Source organism: Balaenoptera acutorostrata, chromosome 15, assembly GCF_949987535.1.
Source record: "Balaenoptera acutorostrata chromosome 15, mBalAcu1.1, whole genome shotgun sequence".
In the NCBI taxonomy this organism is placed as follows: domain Eukaryota; kingdom Metazoa; phylum Chordata; class Mammalia; order Artiodactyla; family Balaenopteridae; genus Balaenoptera; species Balaenoptera acutorostrata.
In genome coordinates, this window is record NC_080078.1 from 38424353 (window position 1) to 38450057 (window position 25705).

A 25705-nucleotide genomic window follows, 5' to 3' on the forward strand; every position below is an offset into this window, starting at 1 on the left:
CTGGAGGGCAGGATGGGGCCCACTGCTGGTGGGGGCTGGTCTCACAGCCACAAGACCTCGCCCCCGAGGCCAGCCGTCCCCCACTCTCTTCCTGGGAGGACATTGTTGGGGAAAGCAAACACAAAGTGGCCGGAGCCCTGCCAAGCATTCCTAGAAGAGGCTAGGGGGAGGGGCAGTGTCCAGACAGCAGCTGACCCTGAGGTCACGGGAGAAGCCAAGGCTGGGCCAGGCCCCTGGGAGCTTGAACAAGGACCCCACCCAGGCAGTTAGGAAATGGGGAGGAGGGGGGAGTGGTCAGCATGCCGGGGGTAGATGGGCAGGCCCATTTAGAGACATGTGGTTCCCGCTTAACTCCCACATGGCCATCTGCTGGGAGGGAAGACCCTAGGAGCCCCCTGAGGGGCCCCTACCCACAGGCAGGGGGGCCGGCTGAGCACCAGCCCCTCACAGGCTGCTCCAAGGGAGACCCCCGCCCAGCACTGCCTGCAGCCCCAGCTCTGCTCCGCCCAGCCCTGCAGGGGGATGGGAAGATGGGGGGGTTGGGAAGATGGGGGGATGGGCCCCCATTGTCCCTCAGAGCTGCACCCCGGGCCACCCTGCACCCTGAAGATGCGTCAGGGCAGATGCAGCCCCCAGCCTGTCCCCTGTGCCATCCGCACCCTGGGCCTCAGTGCTGATGCTGGCAGCCCGGCAGGAGGGGGTTAATGGAGCTGGGGCCAGCAGGCTGGGCTGGCCGGTGACAAGGGTGCTGGCTGCCCCAGAGGCAGTGGGGAAATCCAGAGGGCAGGAGCAGCCGGCCCCAACAGACGCGCCCCGCTCCCTGCCCGCCTGCGGCCTGCTCTGCACGAGGGATGGCCCTGAGGAGAGGTGAGGCCCCCACGTGCCCCAGCCACTCACTTCGGTGGGGGGGGGGGGCGACCGTGTGCCCCCAAGCCCACTGGGGTAGGGGCTGCCCCCAGGGAGGGCTCAGCTCTAGGTGGGCCGGGGCTCTGGGAGCCCATGAGGGAAATGTGGCCACTTGGGGTGGTGGGGTGCCTGGCCCTGGAGAATCGCTGTTGCCTCCTGCCCCCTCCTCTCCTACCCGAGGGCCCAGGCTGGCAGCGCAGGGGAGGAAGGGCCCCCACACTGCCACCCCAGGGGCCCTGCCTCAGACCCTCGACTGGGCCAGGGCGTGCTGCCCTCCCAGCTGCTCAGAGGCCAGGCTATTGCCACCCTGTCCCCTCTCGGAGCCTAGCCCAATCCAGCTGGTGTGTCCACCCTGGGACCCGGAACTCTCAGAGACCAGAGAGAGGCCTGATGTGGTGGGCAGCCCAGTGCCCAGTGGAACTTATGGGGGATTGTTGCTGTGGAGCCTGGCATCCTTTGTCCTGTGCCACAACCCAACCTCTGGTGGGTCAGTGGCCTGGGGTCCCCATCTGCCCTTGAGGCCTGCACCCTCTTCCTCTCCCCACACTAGCACTGGGCCAAGTCCCTGGGTGCATGCCGGACACACTACGGAGGTGAGTACCCCCCAGTCGGGGGTCTAGCTGGGGCAGCGGGCATCCAGCTCACTGTCCAGACAATCAGGGCAGCAAGCCTGCTCCAGAACGTTCTCTCACACTTTCCTCCAGGCCTGCCTGGCAGCCTAGCCTGGCTTGAGTGTCCACCTTGGGGATGCAGATGAACACACGGCCTAGTGGCCAGGTCCCCAGCCTTCAGTTTTCTCTGGAACAGGCACTGCCACCCCGTCGGTCCTGTGGGGTGGAAAGGGCAGTTGGTTTTGAACCAGATAAAGTCCCAGTCGTCCTGCCTGGTCTCCGCTTCCCATTTAAGTGAGGGACGCAGATCTCAGCCCATACCTTCTCTGGTCCGGTCAGCAGTACCTTCTCTAAACGGTTGTGTGCTGTGGTCCAGGTGTGTGGCTGAGGCCTGGAAGGTTCCATGTCTTGCTTGCCCTGGGCTCACATCCTGGGCCGCCTCAGTGCTGCCTCCCCAAGCCCCTCTCCCCACAGGAGGCCCGGCCCTGGTGGTGCTGCTGGTCTCCTGGGCAGTGCTGGGCTCCCACAGCCTGGAGGGAGAGGAGCCCGCGGCACCGGCAGACCCCGAGGGCCCCCAGTGCCCAGCCGTCTGCTCCTGCGGCCACGACGACTACACGGATGAGCTCAGCGTCTTCTGCAGCTCTCGGAACCTCACGCAGCTGCCCAATGGCATCCCGGACGGCACCAGGGCCCTGTGGCTGGACGGAAACAACTTCTCCTTCATTCCCGCGGCCACCTTCCAGAACCTCTCCAGCCTGGGCTTCCTCAACCTGCAGGGCAGCGGGCTGGCCAGCCTGGAGCCACACGCGCTGCTGGGCCTGCAGAACCTGTACCACCTGCACCTGGAGCGGAACCAACTGCGCAGCCTGGCAGCCCGCACCTTCCTGCACACGCCGGGCCTGGCCTCGCTCGGCCTCAACAACAACCTGCTCAGCCGGGTAGATGAGGGCCTCTTCAGGGGCCTTGCCCACCTCTGGGACCTCAACCTGGGCTGGAACAGCTTGGCCGTGCTGCCCGACACTGCGTTCCAGGACCTGGCCAGCCTACGCGAGCTGGTGCTGGCGGGCAACAAGCTGGCCTACCTGCAGCCCGCGCTCTTCTGCGGCCTCAGCGAGCTCCGCGAGCTGGACCTGAGCAGGAATGCCCTGCGGAGCGTCAAAGCCAATGTCTTCGTCAAGTTGCCCAAGCTCCAGAAGCTCTACCTGGACCACAACCTCATCGCCGCCGTGGCCCCAGGTGCCTTCCTGGGCATGAAAGCGTTGCGCTGGCTGGACCTGTCACACAACCGCGTGGGTGGCCTCCTGGAGGACACCTTCCCGGGGCTGCTGGGCCTGCACGTTCTGCGCCTCTCACACAATGCCATTGCCGGCCTTCGGCCCCGGACCTTCAAGGACCTGCACTTCCTGGAGGAGCTGCAGCTCGGCTACAACCGTATCCGGCAGCTGCCGGAGGAGGCCTTCGAGGGCCTGGACCAGCTGGAGGTGCTGGCGCTCAACAACAACCAGCTCCAGGAGCTCAAGGCGGGCGTCTTCCTGGGCCTCTACAACCTGGCCGTCATGAACCTCTCTGGCAACTGTCTGAGGAAACTTCCAGAGCAGGCGTTCCAGGGCCTGGGCAAGCTGCACAGCCTGCACCTGGAGGGCAGCTGCCTGGGCTGCCTCGGCCCACACACCTTCACCGGCCTCTCGGGGCTGCGCCGGCTCTTCCTCAAGGACAACGGCATTGCGGCCATCGATGAGCAGAGCCTGGGGGGGCTGGCCGAGCTGCTGGAGCTGGACCTCACCTCCAACCAGCTCACGCACCTGCCTGGCCAGCTCTTCCAGGGCCTCAGCCACCTGGAGTACCTCCTCCTCTCCCGCAACCGGCTGTCTGCGCTATCGGTGGATGCCCTGGGGCCCCTGCAGCGCATCTTCTGGCTGGACATGTCGCACAACCGCCTGGAGGCGCTGCCTGAGACTGTGCTCGCGCCGCTGGGGCGGCTGCGCTACCTCAGCCTCCGGAACAACTCGCTGCGGACCTTCGTGCCGCAGCCCCCCGGCCTGGAGCGCCTGTGGCTCGAGGGCAACCCCTGGGACTGCGGCTGCCCCCTCAAGGCCCTGAGGGCCTTCACCCTGCAGCACCCGGGCGTCGTGCCCCGCTTTGTCCAGGCCATGGCGGAGGGAGACGACGACCGCCAGCCGCCCGCATACACCTACAACAACATCACCTGCGCCAGCCCCCCCAGTGTCTTGGGCCTTGACCTGCGCGACATCAGCGAGGCCCACTTTGCCCACTGCTGACTGGAGGCCGCCCTGGGGTCTGGACGGGCCCTCGCCACCCCAGGGGACATGGACCTGGGACTGGTGGGCCCCAGCCTGGTCCCTGAGGGCCTGACCAGGAGGGTTGGGGACACAGCCTCCCCAGCTATCATCAATTAAAAGCAACCCAATAAATGTGGCCGCGTATGAGGTTGTGTGGGGATCTCAGGGAGGGAGGAGTGCTGGCTGGGCCGCAGGCCCCTCTATGCCGTGCCTGCCCCACCTCTGGCTGCCTTGGTCCCACACGCCTGTCCACAACCCTTCCTGTCCTGTGCCCAGACTCTCTTCTCGTCCACTAGTCCCCAGGCCCCATCCCTACCTGAGGAGTGGCGGGCACTTACTCAGGTCCTCCAGGAACCTCGGCATCTCAGCCCCCCTCGCTGGGCAGCGTCCTCGGAGGTGGCCTGGTCCTGGGACGCTGGGGCCCAGCTGCTCCTGCTGAGGCCAGCCTGGGGCCAGAGGGGGTGCAGACCCTCACTCTCCAGGTCCCTGTGCTCCTGGCTAAACCCCTCAACAGTTCTGGCCCCGCTCCCCACACCCCCACAAGAAACATCCATTCTTGGTACACTCCTCGCCTCCCCATCTGCCCCCACGAAGTGGTACCTGAGGGCTGCTTCCCCAGGCCCCCTGCCACCCGTGCCCCAGGGACCGTTCCACATTCTCTACTGAGCACCCCATCTCTCCCATTGGGAAGAACAGCACACCATGCCACCATTCTGCTTTCCAAAACCTCCCCCTCCTGGCCTGCCTTGGAGACGTGCAGGGAAAACCCCCAGGACTGTTTCACACTCACCTTTCTGCTCTTCAGCTCAACCCCTCAGGCCCGCAGCACGGAGGGCGGGGCAGGCACTTAGCTCTCACTGGGCCAAGCATGGCCACTCACACAAGTTACCCGACAAACTCTCCCCAAACGTATCTTCACCCGAGTCTTCAGGAGCCTGTCAACGACAGGGCTGTTGGCCCAGTTCCTGCGACTTAGGGAGTTGACACTGTCTGCCACAGGACATGGTGACACTAAGCCAGGGAGGCGGGACCAGAGCAGAATGATCTAGAAAGGTCAGACCTGTAACCACGGCGGTGGGACGCGTTTATTTTGGGCTCCTCTGAATTACAAGTTTGACACCTTACTGGGTGTTGCTGCCTGTTTCACCAGGATTATAGGCCCAGTGCGCTCCCAGACATACAAGCTTTGTGAACAACGTGGAGACTTGGCTGTCGGGAGCAGCCAGTCTGTCTGGGGCATGTAAGTACCGAGCTGCACCACCAGGGAGGTCAGGCCACGGCATCGCGACCTCACGCTATCCCTGGGCCCTGCCACAGGCCAACCAGGCGGAACCACCGACTGTCAGTGGCTCTGATGCTGAGATGCTGCTGAAGCACCAGAAATGTCCAGGGCAGGCCCACGGGGAGAGGAGCACATGGTGACGGCAGCCCAGGGCCACGGGTTCCAGGAACCGTGCTGCCACCTCTGCTCCGGGCTGTGAGCACGAGCCCCACAGCACACAGAGGAGACACTCAAACTGCCTCGGTCAGCAAAGTCCAACAGGCGCCTCGTTCAGAATCTTTTGGGCTATGCAGGAGAGCGCGGGAAACGCGGGGCTCTCGGGGAACCCCTGGATGAAGTCTCGGCCCTCCTCCAGGCTCCGCGTGAGCTCGGGGTCCAGGGGCACAGAGCCTGGGAGAGAGAAGGGAAGGGGGCAGAGAAGGGGCCAGGTGGTGAGAGCAAAGCCCGGGGCCAGGAGGCCATGTCCACGCTCCCCACAGCCCAGGAGCCCGCTGGCAGTGCCACTTTAGCCGAGAGCAGACACCTCTTGCTGATGTGCCTGGCAGGAAGGTACTCTTGGCCTCAATCTCCACTGGGACGGCCAGCAACCCGCCCAGCAGGCCCGGCCCCACCACCTCTCGGGCTCCGGCCACTGGAAGAAAGCACAGAGCGAGTGCTGGGGACATGGTCCCGTGCCACCCACGGTGTCCCTGATACAGGCTCGCAGAGCCTCGGCCGCCCCTCTGCACCTCCGTGGTCTCAGCAGGCGTCTTAGCCGTGGACGCCCACTCAAAGCCCGGGGGGCTGCCTCTGTCCAGTTGGTGGGAACCAATTTGTTAGAGATTAGCTGACACTCGCAGCTCAGGGAGGACGGGACTTTCCACCCTCCTCTTCTCTTCCCTGGGCGCAGGAGGCGTAGGGAGGTAAGGCCACCTAGAGCAGGGGCCCCGGGGCAGCCCTGGCTCGCTCACCCAGGAAGGGGACTCCAGCGTGTCTGGCCAGCTCCTCGCCGCCTCCCCTGGAGAAGATGTTGGTGCACTCCTAGAACACAAAGGTGCGGGGTCCACCTCCAGGCTTCTCACCACCCTCGAAGGGGAGGGGCCGACCACCCACGCCCCCAACTTTCTGCAACTTCCTACAACTCACTGCGCAGTGTGGGCAGACAAAGCCGCTCATGTTCTCCACGACCCCGATCACCCGCAACCCCACCTTCTTACAGAAGGTCAGCTCCCGCCTCACGTCCCCCACGGACACTGCCTGAAGACCAGGAAAGAGACGGGACCAGCTGATGGGCATCCCGAAAACTCAGCCAAGATGAGCGGAAAGAGTAGGGCAAAGCACCTGCCCCAGGGTGAGGGTGCTCCCGTAGTACCTGGGGTGTGGTGACCACGAGGGCCCCCAGGGGGCTGTAGGGGCGCAGGGCATCCACCACGGCCATGTGCTCATCAGAGGTCCCCGGGGGCGTGTCCACAACCAGGTAGTCCAGCTGCCCCCAGGCCACATCGGACACAAACTGCTTTATCAGTGCTGTGGAGACCCAGGGTGGCCGGGGTCGGGGAGAGAGCAGGCGAGGCAGGGTCTCACAAAGGGGTCACACGAAGCCCGCTGCCTCCTCCCAGCCCTGGGGCAGGGCGGTGTCTGTGGGTTCCGGTACCACCGGGCACCCCGAGAGCTGCGTGTGCCATTCCTCACCAGGGGCAGGATGAGTACAGCAAGGTGGGGAGACCCTTCCCCACCCTACCCCTAGGACTTCTGCTCGGGCCTTAGCTGAGGATGGCTAGCGCGGACCCTCCTGGGGCGGGTATCTGTGCCCGAGAGGTGGCCTGCAGTGGAATGCCACGCCAGCGTGTCCTGGAAGCAGCCCCCACCCTGAGCTTGCTCTCACACCCGGCAGCCTCGCTCTGCCTACCAGAGGGAGTTTAATGCCATCTGCTTGTGCAAAGGCACTAGAGCCCCACCAGGCACCCCACGCTGGGTGGTCTGAGCCCCAGGGGATGGACCAGGTGGCTGAAGGCTTCACAGCTGGGTCTCACGCTCTTGCCCCCCAGGCCCGCTGTCTGAATACTTGCGGGCTGACTGCTCAGGTGCACGGCGGGAGAGTCTTGGAAATGAAAAGGCCAGCACTAGAGTCTTTCGAACTCTACCCGAGGCTGGTGCTGTGGGGGGAGGGCTGTGTGGAGGAGAGCCAGCAGCCCTGGGGCTCCTGCACCAAGAGGGCAGCTGCGGAGGCCAGCAGGCTGACAGTGCTGTCCCTTGGCCAGTCATTACCGTTCTTCTTGGGGCCTCTCCACACCACTGCCTCATCCGGCTTCTCTAGCAGGAAGCCCACAGACATGAGGGAGATGCTCTGCTCCTGGTCCACGAAGACAGGCACCCAGCCACTGTCGCACTGATGCACAGCCTTGCCCTGCACCCGGAGCATGCGGGGGATGCTGGGGCCACACAGGTCCACGTCGAGGATACCCACCTGCAAGGAGGCGGGACGTCCACGCGGCATGCAGGGCACCGGCCAAGGCCCACAAGGGGCAGGGGTGGTGGCTCAGGAGATGGGAGGCACTCACCTTCTTGCCTGCGTGGCGCAGGGCCAGGGCCAGCTCCGTGGAGATGGTGCTTTTCCCAACACCCCCCTTTCCCGAGAGAACGAGGATGATGTGCCGGACGCCGGCCAGGTTTCCAGGCTCTAGTCAGAAGGACAACAGGGGAGGAGGGCAGGGCTCTCCTTCGTACCAGCCGCCCTCCATGCTCATTCACTGCGGGGTCACCAGGTACTTCCTACATCCCAGGTCCTGAGACCAGGGCAGTCCTGAGACCTGCTCCATCACCCCGGCATGAGCAAACACGCCCCCGCGAAAGGGCTTCCAGCAGGCCCCAGACCCAACCTACCAGTTCCTCAAAAATGGCTGCTCCCACTCTGTTTGGGGCAGGGCTGCTAGGGCAGGAAATGCCTCAAACTGCTCCTCTTTCCAGCATGCACACCTGTGAGCTCATGTGCACCTGTGAGCTCATGCGCACAAGGCCAGCAAAGGCCAATTCAAGCCAAAGACTCCCAGCTAATTCCAAGGGAAATGGGTGGAGACTAACGTAAATAGGGCGCTCGTTACAGTCAGGAGGTACACCTGTGCCAGGGCAGCACTCACGGCTCTGAGGTCTGATCTGTAGGTGCCCAGCCCCCTCCCCTGGGGTCAGAAGAGGCACTCAAGGCAGCCCTGGCCTCCAGTTCTCAGGAGGGAGGCCACAGCTCTGCGGAAGCAACCACAATCGTGTGGGTGCGGACGTCAGGTCACCTGGATGGCTGAAGGTCGTGTCTTAAGAAACCCTGGGTACACAAGGGTGGCCAAGGCATCAGTGCCATGCCCCAGGCAGGCCCGGGCCCAACCACTCTGGGAAGCCCTGCTGGTCGCTCTGCCCCAGGTGCTCTTCCTTTCAATGAGCCTGAAATGCCACCCTGTAAATACTAACCATTCCAATCCCTGCCTCCCCACAGCAGTTGCCATCTGCATACAAACAACCCTAAGCCCCCTGCAAAATGCCCAACTTCTTGCCCCAGCGCCCTTAGGACCTCACCGTCGAGACTCCTGCCTGGCCTGCAGCAAGCTGCTCACTCACTCCACCACCCTCACTGCATACCCGGGTCCCCAGGAGGGGCTCAACGAAAGGTGAATAAGCACTGTCCCCCCTCCTGACCCATCTCTCATGGGTAGGTTCAAAGGCCCCCGCCACCAAAGCCTCCCTAGAAAGAATTCAAGAGTGCTCCTGGCCTGGCTTTCCAGCAGGTCTTTGTCACAAATGCGTCCTAGCGCCTGTCCTGGGTCTCCGTCTGGTACTGGGGGCCGAGAGATCTCATAAGGTGACAAGGAAAGGGCGCCCCCCCAACCACCCAGATCATTGCCTACAAATACCTTGGACACCATGCCTCAGGCCACCTCTGCGTCAACTTAAAAGGCTATTACTTAAATTGCTTTAATATCAAAAAGTACTTGGGAATCAATTTCACCTTTCTTTGGTGTGGGGAGGGGTGGTCTGGTAGAAACTAGGGAAAGAACAAGCCAGATGTGGGTCCTGATTCCTACTCGCCCTTCGTGCGGGTGCTGCACTGCCAAGCCCCTAATAGTGAAGACTTGCTCTCCTCACTGGTGGGACTGGGGAACTTTATCTGCTTGAGCATCACACAGGACACTGCTGCTCCCAAGTCACTTCTCACACAACAATCCTTAGGAGCCAACCACAATAAACTTTCACTTGTAAGAATACTGAAAAAGTTTATAAACAGATTATCAACGATAATCCGAGTGCCTATTAGATGTAAGAGGCTGCCCTGGAAGGGGCAAAGGAAAGCAGTATCTCCCATGGAGGGAAGTAAAGGGCACCCTGTATGGATAAAAAGCCCAGTCAAACCTTAAGTCCGACCAAACCATGATTATTTGATACGCTGGACAAATATGGAAGTTTTTGTATGTAAAGAATCTTTCCAGAAAGATACGAGTGACACCAGGAGTTGCCTCTGGGCACAGGGAGGTTTACTGCAAAGCCCGTTAGGCTTTTCTACTTTCCATGTACATTTCCCCCTTAGTTAAAAGAGAAACCTTCATCCATCAATCTAGAAGCTATTCCTCTCACCTTGTAGCAAGTCTGCCCTTACCATAACAAACTTTTCCAGATTTTTCTCTCCAGCGTTACATTTATAATCCGATGGATAAATCCAGCGTTGTAAGAGCTTTGTGCTCATGGTACCAGACCTGAGGTCTTTTGGAAGATAACGTGGCTAAGCTGTGCGAATCCGATTGTGCCCAATATACATATTCCGGCCCACGCAACTTTCCTTTATATATATATATCTCAAGGCTTAAAAAGCAGAATAATACTTCTACAAACAACTGCTAGTATATGACATTCCAGTTTCTCCTTCTTAGAGCTCCTTATTCAAGCAAGACTTCCTTCTAAGCGCCGTAATGACGCACGCGAGCACCTCTGAGACCTTTACACTGTAAATCAGACGGTGTGCTAAAACCCGGAGCCCTGACCAGCAGCTGCGGGCCGGCCCCTTCCCTCTTCCCTCGGCGCCCGCGGACCGAAAACGCCCCGCAGCCCAGCATACTCACCTGCTGCCGCCTCCATCCCACCCGGGTGGCCGCACGGCTTCCAGCCACTTCCTCCTCGCACAGTCCGCCTCCCTGCCTGAGTAAAGTGCCTTCGGACCAATGGGCAGCGCGAACCCTCCCCCTGGCTCCTCTTGATAGGCCCATTCGCGCTATCCTCAGCCAATCAGATCGCACGAGGGGGTGCACGCAGGTTCCGGCGCAGACGACGTACAGGACCTAGACCCACTTCCGTGTCAACGCCCCAGCGTGAGGCCGCTTCTTTTCCTCGCCCCGCGTCCAATGGGCGCGCGGGCCTTGTCTCCGACCGCTTGAGATGTGGCCAATGGAGACGTCGGATCAGGATTGACAGATCCAGCAGCCTCTCAGGAAGAGGCGTGTGCCGCGAGGACCGCCCCTCACCCGTAGCCCCGGGCCGCGCGCGCTGCGGGGCCAATGCCGCGCAGGGGGCGGGCCGCGAGGGAGGGGATTGTTTACGTCTCGCTCGGGAGCGGAAAGTAGGGCACGGCAGGCAGGGCTGAGCGCGGCGGCGCAGAGCGGCTGCAGGTGAGCGGCTGGGCGCGTCCGCGCCTCCCCGGGTCTCCGGGGCCCGGCCGCCCCGCCCGGCTCGACCCCGCCGCCCCCGCCGACCTTTCGGAGCTGCGGGCGGCTGGGCCAGCGCGCCTTTGTTCCTGCGGCGGCATCGGCGGCGGCAGGGCCGGGCGAGGCTGGCGAGGCGCTGCGCCGCAGGCCGGGCGGGGCGGCGGGCGGGAGGAACCCCGCAGCCCCACCGATCCTGAGACAGTGCGATGCCTGATGGGGAAGCGACCCCTACTGCAGCGGGGTCAGTCTCGGGGCCGTGCATTGCGCGTGCACGGCCTGGCGCTTACTGTTGCTGCGGTGGTGGCGGGCGAGGAGTAGGCCGGGCCCACTCTGGCCGGTTCCAGTAACCAACCCTGGTCTGCAGACGGGCTCCTATCCCTCAAAAGCTCTGCCTGCGCCCATTCACTGCCGCCCCTCGGGGTCGTGGCAGGGCCCTCCTGGGGATTTCAAACCAGGGCAGAGCCGGGAAGTAGACGATCACAGAGGGCGACTTATTACTGTAAGTCGGGCATGGAAGTTGAGAGCCAAAGAGGGGAGGGGAAAGCGTTGTGGGGAAAGCGTTGTGGGCGAAGGGCTGGAAAGAGCTACCAGCCGGAACAGGGCCGCAACTTGTAGGCTTTGTAGGATATTGCACTTTATTGGAAGAACAGTGGCAAGCCCTGAAGAGTTAAAAACTCGTTAATTTAAAATTTTAAGATCTGTATTTCAAAAAAAGCTCGGTTGTAGTGAATGAAGTGGGAGGAGCCAGAGCGAAGACGAGTTGTGTGCGGGTGGGGCAGGCAAGGTGGCAGCAGGGGTGGAGAGGGATTCAGGACATGTTTCGGAGATGGTGTGGGGCGCGGAGGGCTGTGAGGCCATGGTGGGAGGGAGGAAAGAAGTGTTGGGGATGACTGCTGTGTGTCTGGCATGAGGAATTCGGAGGCTAGAAATGCCGTGTCAAAATGGAGAATGGAGGAGGGGCAGGCAAGGTTTGAGATGCTTGAGGGATGTGCAGGAGGGACACTTGCATTCCTGAGGCCGAGCTCGGAGAGGGGCTGAGCTAGGCATTTGAGAGTCATGGATGTCAGGATGGCATTCCACACTCTCTACCTGGGTTTCATCAAGGTACTCGGACACTGGAGTGAGGTATGAGCTTGTGAAGAGAGTTCTGGACCCTGGGTGGGCTGGCACAGTCTGGGGGCCAAGTGCAGGGGGTGCTGGGGGACCTACCGGTGTGTCATATGTCTTTCTCTGCTCAGACCTTGTGCTTTCTTCCAGATCCTGCCCACCATGGCCAGGCGCCCACGGAGCAGCAGAGCATGGCATTTTGTCCTGAGCGCAGCTCGCCGAGATGCGGATGCCCGGGCCGTGGCTCTGGCAGGGTCCACCAACTGGGGCTACGACTCTGATGGGCAGGTAGGTTCCAGTGGGTGAGGTGGTCATGGCTGGACTAAACATTGCCTGAACTGAGACTGAAAGAGAAAGATGCCTCTGAGGGCAGAAAACAGGGCCAGCCTTAGCAGACCGTCCCCTGCGTGCGCTCTGCTTCTGCTCCCCCAGGCTCTTCACACTGGTTAAGGACACACGTGGCCCTGTGTGGCAGGACCTCAAGGCATATACTACGTTCCTCTGTAGACTTTTTTCTTTGAAGAGGGTGTCAGTGGGTACTTTGGTCAGTTCATTTAACTAAAACTTCTCCATTCCATTTACCCAACTGCTTTTCAAGGGTAGCTATTGTTACCTCTGTGTGCAACCTTCTGGACGTTTTCTCTGCCTGTTGAAGTCTGTACTCAACGTTTGTGTATATGCATCTAAAAAAAGAATTTTGATCTTTAAAGACCAACATTCCTGAGCCTTCCTGTGCTCAGGACCCTGAGCTCTGCGAGGCCCAGGAACACAGAGGCCGTGAGGAGGGCGGCTCAGCTGTCTGTCTGCAGTGCAGGTTCCTGATGGACCTGAGGGGTTTGCAACCAGAGCCTCACCACGCTGACTCCCACCACAGGGGAGGGGTGGCGGGGCTGTGTGGCCTCTGTGCCTGCCGTGGGGGGCATGTGGGGAGGGCTTCACAAGTCAGTTTCCTGAACCTCTCAGACCAGAGCTGGGCTTTGGCTCTGCCCTGAGTCACCTCTGTTGTTTTCAGGGTGATCTTCGGGTGACTTGGTTCTGCTCTGTCACAGCCACCCTGCCTGGGTGCCCTGGCTCAGCCAGGTATCTGGGTGGGGACAGGTGCCGATCCTCCCCCAGCCCTCAGTGAGGGCAGCTGAGTCCCGTGGAAGCACCAGGGCTTGGGGCAGAATTGGAGGCAACATCCTGGGTCCCCTTCCTGGGGCCTCCCTTAGCTCCCTGCCCAGGCCAGCGAAAGGCCCCGGCCTGCATTCCTGTCCCACCTCCAGCTTCCACTGACCACGTGGCCTGGAGCAGTCTTTTCTCCTGTCTGTCCCTGCCTCTCTGGCTCATCGCTGTGGGATGTGGGAGGCGTCCAGGGGCTGGGGGTGCGGTGTCTGATACACACCTGTGGCTCATCCGGTCACCTAATGGGCCTGGAGTACTTGTGTGCACGTGTGGATGGAGAGAGCATGTCACCCCAGCACCTTTGAAGGCCGAACACACATGTCCCTGTCTTCGCTACTCTAAGCTCTCCTTACAGCTTGTGGTGGGGCCGCGTCTGCCCTCTGCACAGGGGGTTGTGTGCTGGGTGCCAAGCAGTGTGACCCCCGGGGCCAGCAGTGCTCAGGTCTGTGCCCCTGGCTCCTGACTCAGTGGGAAGGGATTGTCTCCTCTGGCAGCAGTGGGCCTGCCTTGACTTGTGGGGGATTGCTCTTCCCCGCGAGCAGGGTGCTTTGGGCCTGCTGCCACTGCCCTTGCTGCTGTCTGTCTCCAACTGGGGCTCAACCTCCTTGCTCCCTGAGCTGTCTCTGCCATCGGTTCCCAGAGCTCCTGTGTGGCACTTGGGGCTGAGTGTAATAACAAAGAAACTCAGTTCCGGTGGGAGGAGGCAGGTGAGCAGGACCCAGGAGAGCATCAGGGAAGCCTACGAGAGGGGAAGAGGAGAAGGGAAGAGGAGAAGGAAGAGGACGCAGTGTGAGAGGCTGGAAGAGCCTCTTTGAAGTGGTATCTGAAAGCCATCCAGGGGCAAACAGACCCCCACCCCTGCCCCATGGGGACAGGGGTGGACAGGGCAGAGGAGGAGGCTGGGCAGGGAGGGGGTCTTATATTCTCTGATGAGAGTAAGTCTGTGGGCTTTGTTCTCAAGGCAGCAGGATTCCCAGGTCTGAACAGGTCACCCAGACTGCTGTGTGGAGGGCATTTCAGGGGGGCCAGAGGAGCACCCAGAGGCCAGGAGAGTGAGGGTGGAGGCCAGAGCCGCACCAGGACCCCAGGCGAAGCTGGGAGGGCTCGGAGAGCAGGCATGCAGAGGCTGCCTGCACCCCTGGGACCTGAGACCCCCAGGCCCTCACTGGTCGGCCAGATGTCAGAGCCTGGGTGGGTGTCTTGAGGGGCCCACGTGGCTCCAGAACGGGAACAAGGTGTACAGAGGCACCCTCGCTGGCCTCCAGGAGGGTCTGTGGGTCAACTGGTCCCCGGAACCAGACCAGCTCAGCCTTGGCGTCTGGCCCCTGGGCCAAGATCAGGCCCTCAAGGCTTGGAGTCTGTTCTGTGAGGACTGAGAGCCACATGCAGAGGGCCAAGGCCCAACTGAATGTTTTCCTGCCGCAGCCTGAGACCACGGGGCTCGCTCGTCAGGGTCCTGTGATGGGGGTTGAGAGCACACCCTTGCACGGACAAGGGGGCCACGGCCTGAGACAGGTGTGCAGGCCCTGCCACGGCCATCGGCTCCCCTGGAGCCCAGCTGCTGCCACGGGGAGAGCAGGTGCCTTCATTAGGTCAGCAGTGGACTTTGCTGTCATGCTCCCGTTTATCACAATCTAGATGTTCTCTGGACAATGACGATGGCTAAGCATGCAGCCCCGTCTTGCGGCTTATTAGTGGCTGGGCCTCCAGGGCCCTCTACTCCACTCCCAGGAAGCCACCGGTGTGGTAGGCCTTTGGCAAGGAGGCCCCCTTGCAGCTCCTGAGCCAGAAGAGGTGTCCAGGGTCACTGTGGCTGTCTGGCTGAGCCCTTGAGACCTGAGGAGGCCCTTTGAGGCCAAAGCCCCAGATCCCTTCCTTGGGGCATCCAGCCGTTCACCCGTGGGCCTGGGGTGGGTGGCAGGGCAGGTGGGGGAAGGGGTCAGTTGGGCCGGCGGAGGGCAGGAGGCGGGAACAGCTGGCCCTTTCCCCTCAGCACAGCGACTCAGATTCCGACCCCGAGTATGCATCTCTGCCGTCATCCATCCCCAGCGCTGTGCCTGTGACCGGGGAGTCCTTCTGCGACTGTGACAGTCAGAGTGAGGCCTTCTGCGGCAGCCTGCACGCTGCCCACCGGGGCAGGGACTGCCGCTGCGGGGAGGAGGACGAGTGTGAGTGTGAGGGCCTGCGACGGGTGGGTGGACCTCCTGGCCGGGGTGGGGGGGGGAGCCTGCCGAGCCTGGGCCTCTTCTCTCGCAGATTTTGACTGGGTCTGGGATGACCTGAATAAGTCCTCAGCCACCCTGCTGAGCTGTGACAACCGGAAGGTCAACTTCCACATGGAGTACAGCTGTGGCACAGCGGCCATCCGGGGCACCAAGGAGCTGGGGGAGGGCCAGCACTTCTGGGAGATCAAGATGACCTCGCCTGTCTACGGCACTGACATGGTAAGTGGCCGGCAGGGTGGGGGGAGGGGTGCCAGGCACCTTGGTCCCCAGCCCCCTCTGCCAGTCCCGCTGTTCCCAGATGGTGGGCATCGGGACATCGGACGTGGACCTGGACAAGTACCACCACACGTTTTGCAGCCTGCTCGGCCGGGACGAGGACAGCTGGGGCCTCTCCTACACGGGTGCGTGGGGTCCCCAGGGTGGGCGGGGCTGGGGGGCCCCGAGGCTGCAGGGCTCACCCCGACCCTGCTGCCCCCAGGCCTCCTCCACCACAAGGGCGACAAGACGAGCTTCTCCTCCCGGTTCGGCCAGGGCTCCATCATTGGTGTGCACCTGGACACCTGGCATGGGACGCTGACCTTTTTTAAGAACAGGAAGTGCATAGGTGAGGGCGTGACTCTGACATGTGCCCGCAGAGCGTGGCTGCCACTGAGCTCCTGGTGAGGCTGAGGGCCCTGAAAGGCCATCCTTGCAGAAGCCTGAGGTCCCAGGGTCCCCAGAACCGGGCAAGGGCGGCGGGTAGGTGGAAATCCCAGCATCCTTCGTCCACTTAGGAGAGCCTGAGCTTAGGGTTCAGGCTGTGCCACCTCCCCACCCCCAGGAGTGGCAGCCACCAAGCTGCAGAACAAGAGGTTCTACCCGATGGTGTGCTCCACGGCGGCCAAGAGCAGCATGAAGGTGATCCGCTCCTGTGCCAGCATCACCTCCCTGCAGTACCTGTGCTGCTACCGCCTGCGCCAGCTGCGGCCCGACTCTGGGGACACGCTCGAGGGCCTGCCCCTGCCGCCCGGCCTCAAGCAGGTGCTGCACCACAAGCTGGGCTGGGTCCTGAGCATGAGCTGCGGCCACCGCAAGCCCCCCGCGCCCTCGCCCACAGCCAATCCCAGCAGCCCCGAGACCCGGCGCTGCCAGAGGAAGCGCTGCCGAAGGACCTAGCTTGTTTCCCAGTGAAAACTGCCTTCTACAGCTGGGATGGTGTTTTCTGTTTCTCCCTTTGGACCACCCTCCAGGGCAACAGGAGAGGGAGGACTGAACCAAGGTTTGTCTCGGCTGCCCCCCTGCCACCCGGCTGGGAGAGCCCTTGCTACAGGGGCTCCGGGGCCGGTACCCTGTGATCCAGAGACCCGGACTTCCTAGTCTGTCTGCTTCCTGTGCCGGGTGTGGGAGCAGCCACTTTCCTTCTCAGAGTCTCTGGGGAGCTGCTGCCCCAGCATGTCTAGACTCGGGCTGCAGGCCTGGGAGACTCGTCTGCTGCCTGTGAGGAGGACGGCTTTGTGAGAGGTCGGCTCTTCCTGCTGTCGCCGCCGGCCTTGGGTTTTTCTTAACTTGCTTTGCATGTTGTCAGCTGCTGTTCCTCTCGTCTGAGGCTGAAAACGACCGTAATAAACTTAGAGTTTACATCTGATGCTTACATACCTATGGAATGAAAGGGGTCGGATCGAGGCCTGGGGCTGACAGGTGTCCACAGCTTTTCTCCTGTTGGGGGGGGGGTCACAGCACCCTTGAGGAGTGATGGCCTGGTTCTTTTTTCTCCCTCAAGACCTTGTCTTAATGCTTCTCCTTTCTGAAGGTGCCCGCCTCCCCTGCCCCCACAGCCTCCAGGTGACCGGCGTTTGCCCTGTGGGGCCCTGAGGCGCTGCCCAGCCCTTCCTGCCTGTCCTAGCTGGCTAGCAGCCCCTCTGCCAGTGTGTACAGGGCCCAGGGCATATGAGCCCTGCCCCCATCTTCTCCAGACCTTCCAGCCAGCTTGGTATCTCCTGGAGAGAATTTCCTCTTCTGCCCATCCCAGTTATGCAAGAACTTTCTCTGCTGCCCCTCCTGCGCCATCTTGGGGTCAGACCTGCCTGAGAGCCCCGGTGCAGGTCGTACTGGGTGTCTTGCTCCCGCACACCACCGCTCGTGGTTTCTAGTCTGTTCCCTGGGCGGGCTGCATTCAGTCCTGCCAGTAGGTGGGAGAAGGGCCCATCTGGTACCACAGGCGTGGTCAGGAGCCCAGGTCCAGCAGGAGGTTGGGGTTCGTGGTCGTCAGGAAGAGGCAGATGTGGCGGGAGAGGTAGGGCTGCACATCCTCGCCCATCTTCACAGGGAGATCAGCCAGGAGGGCTAGGCGCTCCTGCTCCATGCCACAGGCCACGTACACCTAGGGCAGGCACAGGGATGGGCAGGGCAGGCCTCGGGGACCTGGCCTCCATATCTGGGAGTCTGGTTGGGGGGTGGGGGGCCCACCTGTTGCAGAAGGCAGGGGGAGGGGAAGGCAGCGACAACAGCATTGGCCACAGCCGGGCTGACGCAGTTGAACTGCCTGATCTGCTGCCACCAGGCCCCCCGCAGGCCGGTGCCATCTCTTGCCACTATTCTCGGCTGCTGCCCAGCGCCTGGTAGTGCAGAAGGAAAAGGCCCCAGACTCCCTGGACTGCCTGGGAAGGGGAGGATGCAGGGAAGTGCCTAGACTCTTCATCACCTCTCCTGAACGCCCCGCCCCCAGCTCAACAAAACCCTCAGCCCCCTCTGCTCTAGAGGCCAGAGAGGTGCCACCCCGCCCGGCACTCCCACCCCTCCCACTGCAGCCCCCAGCAGGGTGAGGGTCACACACTTGAAGGGATGCTGGGTGAGGGCCTTGGTGAAGGCACACACATGCTGACTCAGCTCCTGCCAGGAGGCCACCAACAGCACATCCACGTTTGCCCAGAGCTGCAGGAGCACCAGGGCCTGAGAAGGAGATGAGCCCGTGGGTGTGGGTCAGAGGGTTCCCATGGGGGACACCCAGCTGCGACCAACCCCGCATGCCACCCACGTGCCAAACCAGCCCCTGCTGGGTCTCGGAGAGCAGCCCAAGGGCCAGAGCCCATGCCAACCATCTGGCCCAACCCAACTGTCCTCACCTCTTCCACCTCGGGCCAGCCAACTGCCACCTTGGCACGAGCCACCGCTGGACGCTCTGGCTGCCATATCTCCTGGGTGCTGGACTGGTAAGACCTATGCAGAGGTGACCGTCCCTCTGGCTCCCCACCCTCCATGAGTTCTCCTCCCACCCCCAGAGCCCGCCCAAGGGAGAGGGTTAGCTGTGACACCAGCCCCCAGGGCCACCCCTGCCTTTCGCCCGAACTCTCCCATCCCAGGCAGGCTGGCTAAGGGTGTTAGGGTAACCGGTACCACAGGTAAACATCCAGCCCAATGACAGCCAGGTGGAGGCAGGCAGGGCTCTCAGGAGTGATCCAGGGCACAGAACAGGTTGGGCCACATGTCTGCAAGCCACACCTGTTCCCCCGGCAACCGCCAGTTCACAGGAAGCAGGGGAGTGAGCCCAAGAACAACCCCGCAGTGCTGGGAGGAGACAGGGGTGGACTCCTCCGCCCAACCAGCTCTCTTTAGAAAACCAGCTCTGTGCCTCCCACATGATCAAGAAGATCTATGAAAGAATCCGGGCACACCCCAGGCTCCTAGCAGAGTTGGACTGAACCCTCCTCCCCATTCCTGGTCCACCTCTGCACCCCAGCCTGGCACTTGCTTGACATACACAGGTGCCTGATAAACGGAGAACCTTGAACTCTGGGACCTGGCAGAGGGTCTAACCTAATGACACTCTGGTGCAAACATCAGCTGAGCAATCCCTATTTCTCCCGCCAGGCGGCAGCTGAGCGGTTGGGTGTCACAAGGTGGACTGCACAGCCAGCCTGCAGCCCTAGTCCCCAGGCCCCCTCTCAGCAGTTTACCACCTGATTTCTGACTCAGTTCTCAAGAGAACCCTCCTTATCCTGGCTTCTACCCTCAAGAAGCAGCCGTGGCTCCCACTTGCTCCCAGGCCAAGAGCCTAGCTGGCTTCCCCCATCTTACCCACAACATCCAAAAGAGGGAACCCAGCCCCTCACGATCTGTGGTCAGGGATTACTCTTTCCTCCCTCCCTCCCGCACCTGGGTCAGCTAGACAACGCCCTGCAGAAACTCCTCAGGCTCCAGCAGCAGCAGCCGGTCCTGCTCATCCGCAGCCCACACCTCAGGAGGCACCTGTGGGAACATACAGGGCACTGTTGCCGGGCCATGGCCTGGGCACCCGAGGAGTCCTGAGGCTTGCGCAGGTTCTTCCCAGACCGCTCTACAGAAACCTAGCGTCCCACCTTCTACTGAGACTAAAAGCAGCGCAGGTCTGCCAGGCAGCAACACCTGTGGCCACAGCCTGGATGGAATGGAGCATCCCTCAGCAGCAGTTGCGTTCAGGCTCTGGATCTCGGCCCGCAACTTACCAAGAGTGGCCTGTGCATCACTCACTCAGCGTTCCCCGTTCTCAGTTTACTGGTAGGTAAAACATACACAATTGCTGCAGCTGCCTCTCAAAAGAGCTTTGTCACATAAAACACCCAACCCAGGGCTGCATTCCGTAAACCCAGGACACTCACACTGAAGGGGCAAGGGTCTGGCTTCACTCTGCTCCACCTGAGGCTCCAGGCAGGGCGCTCGGGCTCCACGAGGTACTCATAGCCCAGGGCGTCCAGAGCCTCCATCAGGATGTCGGCACCGGCATCTTCCAGAATAGCTGGATGGGGCAGAGGGACAGTCAGCTGTCACTGCTTCCTTCTCCCACGAGAGGACACTACTTGGGTGGGGACAGCAGCCCCACAGCCTCCACAGCGTGTTACCAACATACTGATTCCCGTCCGGCTCCCAGAGCGCAGATAAACAAGCTCCCCAAGGCCGAGCTCCCCACCCCGGGCCGCTGCCCGCGCCCGCCCGCACCTGGGTCCACGAGCACCGCCAGGCGCCGCACGGCTTGCTCGGGCCGCAGACGCCGCAGCACCTCGGCGGCCGCCCTGCGCTCCTCCGCCGGGTCCCGGACCCTGGCGGCGGTCTCCTCGCCTGCGGGGCCCTCGGTGTCCGAATCCGAGATCTCCCAGGTCGGGGGCTGCAGCTATCCCCGGCCCCGGCGCGAGCCACCGGGCGTCCTAGACCCAGCCCTCGCCATGGCCCGCCCGGCCTCTTCTCCCCTTCCGGCCGCGCCCGGACGCCTTTGCGGGGGACACCGGCCGCTTCCGGCGTCGGGCGCGCCCCGCGGCGCGCGGTGGCATCTTCCGGTCGGAGCGCGGAGGCTGCCCGGCCATGGCGCGGAAGAAGGTGCGGCCGCGGCTGATCGCCGAGCTGGCCCGCCGCGTGCGGGCCCTGCGCGAGCAGCGGGAGCGGCCGCGCGATTCGGAGCGCTACGCCCTGGACTACGAGACGCTGACGCGGCCGCACTTGGGCCGCAAGCTGCCCGCGCGAGCCTGGGCCGACGTGCGCCGCGAGAGCCGCCTCCTGCAGTTGCTCGGCCGCCTCCCGCTCTTCGGCCTGGGCCGCCTTGTCACGCGCAAGTCCTGGCTGTGGCAGCACGACGAGCCGTGCTACTGGCGCCTCACGCGGGTCCGGCCCGACTACACGGCGCAGGTGCTTGCACGGTGCCCACCCCTCAGCTCCCGGCACCGCGGGGCACCACTGTCTCCCCTGCGCGCGACTTTGTGGGACAGGATATCCTGTCACCCGAGCCCTGGGCAAGCGAGCTTTCTGAGCTGATCTCCTCCCCACTTGCTTTGCAGAACTTGGACCACGGGAAGGCCTGGGGCGTCCTGACCTTCAAAGGTAAGGCGTCCAAACCCGGTGGGGAGGCTGCCGGCAACAGATTGTTCCGCCAACGTGTGTGCAAGAAGCCTCGTCCTTCTTTCCCCAGGAAAGACAGAGAGTGAGCCTCGGGAGATAGAACAGGTCATGTACCACGACTGGCGGCTGGTGCCCAAGCACGAGGAGGAGGCCTTCACCGCTTTCACGCCGGCGCCGGAGGACACAATGCGCACTGTGCCCTACCCGCCGCTCCTCCGCGCAATGATTCTAGCAGAGCGACAGAGAAATGGAGACACCAGCACGGAGGAGCCCATGCTCAATCTGAACAGGATACGCATTGATCCATGGGACTATCCTGAGAACCAGGAGTCGAAGAGAAAGACCAAGGGCACCGCAGTCTAAAATGCCAGAGCGGACAGGCTGCCGCCAGGGTGCAAGCCAGTGGCCACCATTTTCAGTTACACCTGAATCAGCCCCCTGGGAGCTTGGATCCTACCTCCCCGTGACTTGTTGAGGTTCTACATTTTCTTGGAAAAGGGTGGGGTCAGACCTTGCACCTTGTGTCTTTCCTCTGTTCCCGCTGCCCCAACACGCAGATCTGACTGAGGGGGCCTCGCAGGAGGTGGCTGCTGGGGGAAAGCCGGAAGCAGCAGGCCCCGCAGGTTTGGAGCCCCGGTGCTGGCTCCTGTCACTTCCACGCTGGCTTCCCTCCCTATGACCTGTTGCCTCTGCCGGGACCCAGGTAGAAACTGAACGCGAATAAAGGCACATGAAGCAGCCCTGGGATGTGGCTTCTTTGAGTTTGGGATACCAAAGCGGGCTCTTGGCAGGGCTGTGGGGAGGAGCAGGCTGACACTGCTGCTTACGGCCGGGGGGTGAGAGGAGTGCCGCGCAGGCGCCCGGCGGTGGGGAGACCCGAGGGGATTCGGGAGTCACAGGCGCGGCCGCAGAGGTCCCGGCGTCGGCCTGAACGACAGGCACCCCGTCTCCGCGTCCACCGAGGTGGCGGCGCCCGGCGACCAGGCCGCTTTAAGCACAGGCCCCGCCCCGGCCCGCGCGCCGCCCCCGCCCCGGCCCTGGAGTCGCGCGGGCCCTGCTGCCGCCATCATGATCTGCCTGGTGCTGACTATCTTCGCCAACCTCTTCCCGGCGGGTGAGCGGCGTGGGCCGGGCGGGGCGGGTAGGGGGTGCGGCCGGGTCTGATGCGCCCCGACCCCGGCGGTCCCCGCAGCGTACACCGGCGTGCACGAGCGCACCTTCCTGGCCGTGAAGCCCGACGGCGTGCAGCGGCGGCTCGTGGGCGAGATCGTTCGGCGCCTCGAGAGGAAGGGCTTCAAGCTGGTGGCGCTGAAGCTGGTGCTGGTGAGGGCCGGGGTCCCCAGGCGTGGGGAGCGCGGCGGGGTGGGGTGTAGGGGGAGACGGGGTCCCCGCGCGTGGGGGATGGGGGTCCCAGAAGCACGCGGCCCTTCCTCTTCCCTCCCCAGGCCTCGGAGGAGCTGCTGCGCCAGCACTACGCCGAGCTGCGTGAGCGCCCTTTCTACGGGCGCCTGGTCAAGTACATGGGCTCCGGGCCGGTGGTGGCCATGGTGAGTGCTGGCTGGCGGGAGGGCGGCGCGCTGACCCCGTGCTGACCCCCGACCCCGTCTGCAGGTGTGGCAGGGTCTGGACGTTGTGCGCGCTTCGCGGGCGCTCATCGGGGCCACGAACCCGGCCGACGCCGCGCCTGGCACCATCCGTGGCGATTTCTGCATCGAGGTCGGCAAGTAAGGCCGGTTCCGATTCCCTGAACTGGTTTGCGCGGGGCCCTCTGCCCGAGCTCTGTCTGCTGCGCGCCTGCACTCACGCGCGCCTCTCCCGCACAGGAACGTGATTCACGGCAGCGACTCGGTGGAGAGCGCCCGCCGCGAGATAGCGCTCTGGTTCCGCGCGGACGAGCTCCTGTGCTGGGAGGACAGCGCCGGGCACTGGCTGTACGAGTAGCCGGTCGGGCAGATGTGCCCGTCTGCAGTGGGCTGTGGGTGATTCCGCATTCTCCAGGCCCCGGAGGTGTGCACACACGTGGGCCCCACTCCTAGGAGCTCAGAATACCCTTCCTGTGGCAGGGGCACAGGAGGGCAGGTGGTGCATGCCTGCGGAGCTCTGGTTGCTACAGGCCTTCCTGTCCTGGCTGAGGTTCTCAGGAGGCCCAGCCCAGCCTGCACCCGTTTACAGCACGTCTGGAATGCGGCAGGGTGCCACCCTAGCACTTGGCTTGTCCCAGTACTTCTTTTTATAATAAATTGAGGAAAATTTTTGTGCTCGAGTTGGTTTGGGCCCAGGGACACAGAAGCATGATGTTAAGACATTTATTACTTACAGAGCAGATATGTAGGTTCACTTGCAGGGCCAAAGCCTGAGGAGAATCGTGTCACCCAGTTGCACCCACCCAGCTAACCCCCAAGTCACTTCAGGCCCTGTGAGGACAGACAAGGGACTTGACGTACATCACAGTGGAGAGTGGCAGGGTGGTGGGGAGAAGCCTGCAGCTACAGGTGGCTGCAGCGGTGGCCAGCTGGGCTCGTGGGATGGCTGCCCAAGATCTGTGCTTCTCTGGTGGGAGGTGGGTGGGCAGCAGGACCTGGGGCTGCCCTGATCGGTGCCTCGAGGAACAGGAATAAGGCCTGGGCAGGTGGGGGAGTTGGCAGTCCAGGGCGGTGCCCCTCAAAGCAGGCAGGCGCCATCGCCTAGAGCCGGCTGGAGGCGGCTCCTGTCCTTAGCCCTTGGGCCTCTGCTCGGTGGCGTATCATCAGATGCCCTCAAGGGAGCAGGCCACACCGCTTACCCCTAGGCACTTAGTAGCGTGTCTTGGGAGCTGGGCTCCTTGGAGACTGCACAGGAGGCAGGCCCTGGAGCACACCTTTCCCCGTCACCCTGAGGCTGAGCCTACGTCCAAGGACTGACCCCAGGAGAGACCAGGGGCCTCCCCTTCTTCCTGAGGCTTGGGCCTGCCCTGGCAGCCTGAGAAATTCCACCCTAGGGGCTTCCGGGAGGGATGGGATTCAAGAGGCCTGCTTCTACAAGGTGGGTGTTCGCCCAGGGAGAGCTAGCAGGGTCGGGGAGGACACAGGTCAGTGAGGGCCGGTGAGAGCCCGCCACACAGGACGATCACGGGGCTTGAGCGGGATGAGGGTGTGTGTCTGTCTTCTCAGGCAGCTGCCCCAGGGAGCCTGGTTACGTGCTTTCATGCCAGTTCCCAGGGCAGCAGGGATGGGGGAGGGGGAGCCCAGGGAAGGCTAGCAACTGGGCCAGCTCCCTGAGGGTTGGACCCCCACTCCTGTGGGCAGCAGCCAAAGGCAAGTGGACTCAGGGTGGGAAGACTCAGCAGGGTGAAGTCCCTGCTCGACTCCCTGGAGAGATCCTGGGAATGAGTGACTGGAATGGGGAGCCCAGGGTGGAGCTCGGAGCCACCTGTAGGGGCTTCCCTGGCCCGACCCACCCTGGGGTTCTGCCTCGCTCTGGCCCTTAAGTGCCCTCGGGCCTGGAGGGCTTTGGGCTGGGTGCCAGCCAGGAGCTGCTGGGGAGAGGGTGTCCCGAGAGGCTCTGCCCCTCCCTGGTCAGGACGCCACCCTACTCCCCGCTCCCAGCCAGACCCTATGCTCTCTGCCAGCTCATGGGGAGGCCCGGACCAAAGGTGAAAGCTGCAGGTTGAGAGGCTAGAAGTGGGGTGGACGGGCGCCTGGCTGCCTGCGGGCAGGCTGCCCCCTGGGTGGGCGGTGGGCAGGTGGGCGGGGCTGTATGTACACATGGCAGGTGGCATCAGGCGGGGCGGGGTGGCGGCGGCCGCCGCCTCACTCAGGGGTGTAGGACACCTGCCACACGATGATGTGGCTGCGCTCGGCCTTGGACAGCAGGGGCTTCACCTGGCTCACGTCCCCTGCACCCTCCTCGGGCTCATCGTCTTCTCCGTCGCCTGGAGAGAGCACAGCTGCCGTGAAGGGACCACCCCTGTCCAGGGACACCTGGGGCCCCGGCGGCGCCCACTCACCAATGCGGAAGTCGATGTAGCCCTCACCGCCGCTAAGCACCAGCACGTTCTTCAGCTTCTGGGCCTCGGCATCTGCGGTGGGGGCAGTGGGCCCGGGGCTCTCGGAGGGGCTGTCGAGCACGCTGCCGTTCAGAGTGGCCAACACGTTCCCTGTCATCGGGGCACAGGGACCTCAGTGGGGCAGCCGGAGCCCCCCACACAGGCTCCTGAAGGGAGGCCGCGGCTGCAGCCCTGCAGGGAGTGGGGCCCGGCCCCTCACCTGGCACGGAGACAAAGAATTTGACAGCGTCACGGTGCCCGTGGAAGCAGAGCTGAGCCTGGGCCATGGAGCAGTAAGGGATGAAGCTGCTGGCTGATTTGTCACTGCTGTCGTCTCCGTACACGTGGATGATGCCTCCTGGGCGGGTCCCCTCCCCAGATGTGGGGGACGTCTTGTTGGCTGGAGAGAGAGGGGCCCGGAGGGGCTGAACCTGCTGACTGGGAGGACCAGTTTTCCAGCAGCCGAGGGCAGAGGGTGGAGCCTGCCTGGTGCCAGAGCCAGTCCGAGGGGCAAGGCCAGCCTTAGCCCCCAGGGCGTCCACAGTGGGGGACTTCCTTCTGAGAGCAGGAGGCAGGCACTCCGGACTT

At 63.1% G+C, this 25705-nt stretch overlaps 7 protein-coding genes across 20 annotated transcripts in view; 4 read left to right on the forward strand and 3 right to left on the reverse strand.

Moving 5' to 3' along the window:
- The first annotated feature begins 534 nt into the window (after positions 1-534).
- IGFALS (insulin like growth factor binding protein acid labile subunit) lies at positions 535-3964 on the forward strand. Its single transcript, XM_007181691.2, has 2 exons — positions 535-867; positions 1992-3964. The coding sequence occupies exons 1-2, from the start codon at positions 852-854 to the stop codon at positions 3794-3796; spliced, it is 1821 nt and encodes a 606-aa protein (XP_007181753.2). The 5' UTR covers positions 535-851; the 3' UTR covers positions 3797-3964.
- Positions 3965-4874: 910 nt separating this feature from the next.
- NUBP2 (NUBP iron-sulfur cluster assembly factor 2, cytosolic) lies at positions 4875-10287 on the reverse strand. 5 transcript variants are annotated; one of them, XM_007181694.3, is made up of 8 exons: positions 10178-10217; positions 9718-9821; positions 8363-8394; positions 7640-7758; positions 6451-6605; positions 6225-6335; positions 6050-6119; positions 4875-5489 (listed from the first exon to the last, which is right to left on the reverse strand). In XM_007181694.3, exons 1-8 carry the CDS (start codon positions 10191-10193, stop codon positions 5344-5346), a joined length of 753 nt encoding a protein of 250 aa, XP_007181756.2. In that variant the 5' UTR covers positions 10194-10217; the 3' UTR covers positions 4875-5343. The 5 variants fall into 5 exon arrangements, with proteins under 5 accessions (XP_007181756.2, XP_007181755.1, XP_007181754.1 ...); XM_007181693.2 differs by lacking the exons at positions 8363-8394; positions 9718-9821 and adding an exon at positions 7347-7485 and having other exon boundaries at positions 10178-10287; XM_007181692.2 differs by lacking the exons at positions 8363-8394; positions 9718-9821 and adding an exon at positions 7347-7545 and having other exon boundaries at positions 10178-10287.
- Positions 10288-10599: 312 nt separating this feature from the next.
- SPSB3 (splA/ryanodine receptor domain and SOCS box containing 3) lies at positions 10600-16876 on the forward strand. 6 transcript variants are annotated; one of them, XM_057529868.1, is made up of 7 exons: positions 10600-10720; positions 12014-12151; positions 15021-15195; positions 15284-15471; positions 15551-15653; positions 15731-15856; positions 16073-16876. In XM_057529868.1, the coding sequence occupies exons 2-7, from the start codon at positions 12026-12028 to the stop codon at positions 16405-16407; spliced, it is 1053 nt and encodes a 350-aa protein (XP_057385851.1). In that variant the 5' UTR covers positions 10600-10720; positions 12014-12025; the 3' UTR covers positions 16408-16876. The 6 variants fall into 6 exon arrangements, with proteins under 6 accessions (XP_057385851.1, XP_057385852.1, XP_007181763.1 ...); XM_057529869.1 differs by having other exon boundaries at positions 15077-15195; XM_007181701.3 differs by lacking the exon at positions 10600-10720 and adding an exon at positions 10738-10997 and having other exon boundaries at positions 15077-15195.
- Positions 16725-20564, reverse strand: EME2 (essential meiotic structure-specific endonuclease subunit 2). The gene is given in 11 exon segments (XM_057529701.1): positions 16725-16838; positions 17312-17611; positions 17698-17823; positions 17825-17888; positions 18065-18180; positions 18354-18447; positions 18625-18716; positions 19384-19476; positions 19866-20002; positions 20203-20374; positions 20487-20564. Coding segments are annotated over 10 exon segments (1128 nt in total). The 3' UTR covers positions 16725-16838; positions 17312-17455.
- Positions 20506-21833, forward strand: MRPS34 (mitochondrial ribosomal protein S34). The gene is made up of 3 exons (XM_007181979.2): positions 20506-20883; positions 21033-21075; positions 21164-21833. The coding sequence occupies exons 1-3, from the start codon at positions 20563-20565 to the stop codon at positions 21454-21456; spliced, it is 657 nt and encodes a 218-aa protein (XP_007182041.2). The 5' UTR covers positions 20506-20562; the 3' UTR covers positions 21457-21833.
- Positions 21834-21967: 134 nt separating this feature from the next.
- NME3 (NME/NM23 nucleoside diphosphate kinase 3) lies at positions 21968-23347 on the forward strand. Of its 2 annotated transcripts, none has more exons than XM_057528434.1 (5): positions 21968-22207; positions 22286-22416; positions 22539-22640; positions 22705-22817; positions 22917-23347. In XM_057528434.1, the coding sequence occupies exons 1-5, from the start codon at positions 22162-22164 to the stop codon at positions 23032-23034; spliced, it is 510 nt and encodes a 169-aa protein (XP_057384417.1). In that variant the 5' UTR covers positions 21968-22161; the 3' UTR covers positions 23035-23347. The 2 variants fall into 2 exon arrangements, with proteins under 2 accessions (XP_057384417.1, XP_057384416.1); XM_057528433.1 differs by having other exon boundaries at positions 22705-22809.
- A 38-nt stretch (positions 23348-23385) lies between these two features.
- Positions 23386-25705, reverse strand: part of MAPK8IP3 (mitogen-activated protein kinase 8 interacting protein 3) — a 48476-nt gene continuing 46156 nt past the window's right edge. For all 4 annotated transcript variants that reach the window (XM_007181709.3, XM_007181706.3, XM_007181708.3 and 1 more), the window contains 3 exons: positions 25338-25517; positions 25079-25228; positions 23386-25003 (listed from right to left, as the gene is read on the reverse strand). In XM_007181709.3, the coding sequence (XP_007181771.2) occupies positions 24882-25003; positions 25079-25228; positions 25338-25517 (452 nt within the window). In that variant the 3' untranslated portion in view covers positions 23386-24881. The remainder of the gene's footprint in view (positions 25004-25078; positions 25229-25337; positions 25518-25705) is intronic.

What these genes read in the sequence shown, in the direction of transcription:
- NUBP2 (XM_007181692.2), bottom strand. An exon ending in TGCGCCACGCAGGCAAGAAG is followed by an intron (nt 7,546 to 7,639) that starts GTGAGTGCCTCC and finishes GCCTCCTTGCAG; the next exon opens with GTGGGTATCCTCGACGTGGA. An exon ending in CGCTGGAGTCCCCTTCCTGG is followed by an intron (nt 5,490 to 6,049) that starts GTGAGCGAGCCA and finishes TCTCTCTCCCAG; the next exon opens with GCTCTGTGCCCCTGGACCCC.
- SPSB3 (XM_057529868.1), top strand. Translation starts at nt 12,026, where the DNA reads ATGGCCAGGCGCCCACGGAGCAGCAGAGCATGGCATTTTGTCCTGAGC. An exon ending in CTGTCTACGGCACTGACATG is followed by an intron (nt 15,472 to 15,550) that starts GTAAGTGGCCGG and finishes CGCTGTTCCCAG; the next exon opens with ATGGTGGGCATCGGGACATC. An exon ending in CTGGGGCCTCTCCTACACGG is followed by an intron (nt 15,654 to 15,730) that starts GTGCGTGGGGTC and finishes TGCTGCCCCCAG; the next exon opens with GCCTCCTCCACCACAAGGGC.
- MRPS34 (XM_007181979.2), top strand. Translation starts at nt 20,563, where the DNA reads ATGGCGCGGAAGAAGGTGCGGCCGCGGCTGATCGCCGAGCTGGCCCGC. An exon ending in GGCCCGACTACACGGCGCAG is followed by an intron (nt 20,884 to 21,032) that starts GTGCTTGCACGG and finishes CTTGCTTTGCAG; the next exon opens with AACTTGGACCACGGGAAGGC. An exon ending in GGGCGTCCTGACCTTCAAAG is followed by an intron (nt 21,076 to 21,163) that starts GTAAGGCGTCCA and finishes TTCTTTCCCCAG; the next exon opens with GAAAGACAGAGAGTGAGCCT.
- NME3 (XM_057528433.1), top strand. Translation starts at nt 22,162, where the DNA reads ATGATCTGCCTGGTGCTGACTATCTTCGCCAACCTCTTCCCGGCGG. An exon ending in TGGCGCTGAAGCTGGTGCTG is followed by an intron (nt 22,417 to 22,538) that starts GTGAGGGCCGGG and finishes TTCCCTCCCCAG; the next exon opens with GCCTCGGAGGAGCTGCTGCG. An exon ending in GTGGCGATTTCTGCATCGAG is followed by an intron (nt 22,810 to 22,916) that starts GTCGGCAAGTAA and finishes TCTCCCGCACAG; the next exon opens with GAACGTGATTCACGGCAGCG.